The 2,398-nt window shown below is 41.9% G+C and overlaps 1 protein-coding gene across 1 annotated transcript; it reads left to right on the top strand.

Moving 5' to 3' along the window:
* Positions 1 to 355: 355 nt before the first annotated feature.
* EAF02_001925 (uncharacterized protein) lies at positions 356 to 2,157 on the top strand (the record flags this gene model as incomplete). Its single annotated transcript, XM_038897973.1, has 2 exons — positions 356 to 682; positions 725 to 2,157. The coding sequence occupies 2 exons, from the start codon at positions 356 to 358 to the stop codon at positions 1,697 to 1,699; spliced, it is 1,302 nt and encodes a 433-aa protein (XP_038761665.1). The 3' UTR covers positions 1,700 to 2,157.
* Positions 2,158 to 2,398: the final 241 nt, after the last annotated feature.

The following is a 2,398-nucleotide window of genomic DNA, read 5'->3' as shown; positions in this document are numbered from 1 at the left end:
GCCCCCAAACCTCCCCAAATTCAGCCTAACGAAAAGCCATACACAATGGTCTCCAAAAAGGTCACAGTGGCACAGAAACCCACCATCAAATACCATCCATTCATTACTCACAAACAAATTTCCATTGGCCAGGAATCCCCCACGTTCTGCGCTGAATATGCAGTGCGGCTTGTCGATGTCGCACAGCTGGGCGCACAGGTGGTACAGGGGCGGGGAGGGATAAATGGGGATTTGCGTCACTTGCTTTCTTTCTTGATGATATATTTGTGTTACATTTCTTCTATCTTATTATCGTTTTGATTTTATCCATATCTCGAAATTGAATTCAAGATTCCGATCTCCTACAATTAATTAAATGCCTCGCACGCGCAGTCGTCATGCAACCCGCATATCCCGACGCAGTCCACCCCGCGAAACACATTCTGGGGTCGGTATTCGTCCAAGTTTGAAGAAAAACGACATTTGTGTCGGTTGTATAGTATGGCTTCCGTCCAAATTGGAAAGCGATGGAGATTTAGTTTGTAACCGTGGGAAAAGTTGTTGTAATGGGAGATGCTTGGATGATGAGGGGTATAATCATCCGGTTGTGATTTTGGAGCATGAAGGAGACGTTTGTTCTGTTGCTATGGTAGAGAATCTCCTTTTTATTTGTTCGAAGTTATTGTTTGAAGAGAAAATAAAGGTAGATGTGGAGGGTAAGCTAACAATATATCATCACCGCTAGAGGACATCCAAACCCCGTCAAAAGTACAACCAGAAAACCCGCATCGCCATATCTCAAACCCCTCAAAATACAGGAGACCTGGATACCGATCCTGAGATAAAGCTCTATCTTGAAGCAGGAGAAATGAATAAAGCCTCATTCATTATTACTGAGCATATTTTTCCAATCCCCTTCTCAACGCTCCGAGCTATTAGCTTTAAACCCGATTCCAGAGCTTTCGATACAAGACTTTGTAAAACGAGCTATCTGGAATTGATGAGGAGATTTGAGATGGATAAGGATAAAGTAGAATGGATGGATACGGTGGTCATGAAGGGGAAACAAGGGAATGCGAATGCTGAGAGGAGAAGAAAGGGGCAGAAGAGACCGAGAGTTACATTCAGAGATCCATGGGAGGAAATCAGAGGGAATACATTGGTTTCGCATCAAAACTCTGAGAGCACAACACGACCTCTAGATCAGAGAAGTCTTTCCGAACCAATCCCATCTACAGATTTCCCCAGCCTTGTCCAAATAACTCCACAAACACATACTGTTCCCACAACCCCGTCACCAGGATGGTACACCTATAGCCGTGCAACTAGTCTCGCGAACGAACGCCAATCTCTCCTCCAGCAACCATATCCTATCCCCTCTCATCTTCCGCCCTCTCCATTGCCTTCTCCACCTTTGCCAACAGGACATCAACAATACCATACGAATGTCCCATCCCGTGCTCCACGCCCAACTTACCACGTTGCGCTTCCGTCAGTGGAACGCTATGATCGTTCGCATTGGGATGCAAGGATACGCAATAGTAATTCTCGGACTAATGATTTGGAGGGAGGAAGATTCTGTGTTAGGAACGGGAGTAGGAACGGGAATGGGAACGGGAATGGAGAAGAGGGAGAAAGATATGAAGGTGGCTTGTTTGTGCAGCTTGTGGTTGTATTTTTGGGACTGGGTGGATTTGTTTGGTGGCTGTATGGGAAGTAATTCATTAATAAAAGGTCAGAGACTTTACGATTGTAGAGGTAAATGTGATGACGAATTGAGATTCGGGAAGAAATGATTGATTTAGCGAGGCATTTTGAGGGATCCATATATGTATATGAGGCGTTTGGCTTTGAATATTTATCGAAACTATTTTCTTTAGCGCAGCCGACTCGTGAAGGGGAATGAAACGGTCAATGTTGAATAGTTCGGAGCAAGTTCGAAGCATAGTGTTGTATCCCCTCGCGGGTGACACGAAACGACCCTGCCCTGGCGTTGGTGGTGACTTATAACCAATCAGAAGGGGTTTTATGAATTTACAAATATAAAAAAGGCCTGCATAACGTGGTTTATCAGCATGTGCACCATATCAGCATGTGCACCACTTTACCTCAATTATCTATATTATATTAATATAAAATAACAACAATACTATAAAATAGAATCAAATTATATACAATCTAAAGATCAATTAATGCTGGATCCAATTGACAAGTTTGTGTATTATATGAAACACTATTGCATTTACTATATTGTTGTATAACAGATTGTCTTTTTATTGAAAACTATTATTTATATACTTATTGTATTATATTAATCATCTACATTCTCTTGCTCCAATATATCATATCCATTTTCTATTGAAAGGGCTCCTTCTTTTCGTATAAAAGCCTTTTAAACTCTATAATATTATTAAGTGCT

The sequence above is a fragment of the Botrytis sinoallii genome (genome assembly GCF_014898435.1).
Source record: "Botrytis sinoallii strain Bc 23 chromosome Unknown BSIN_003, whole genome shotgun sequence".
Classification (NCBI taxonomy): Eukaryota; Fungi; Ascomycota; class Leotiomycetes; order Helotiales; family Sclerotiniaceae; genus Botrytis; species Botrytis sinoallii.
Note: the sequence above shows the minus strand (reverse complement) of the source record. Positions and strands in the feature narration are given on the sequence as shown.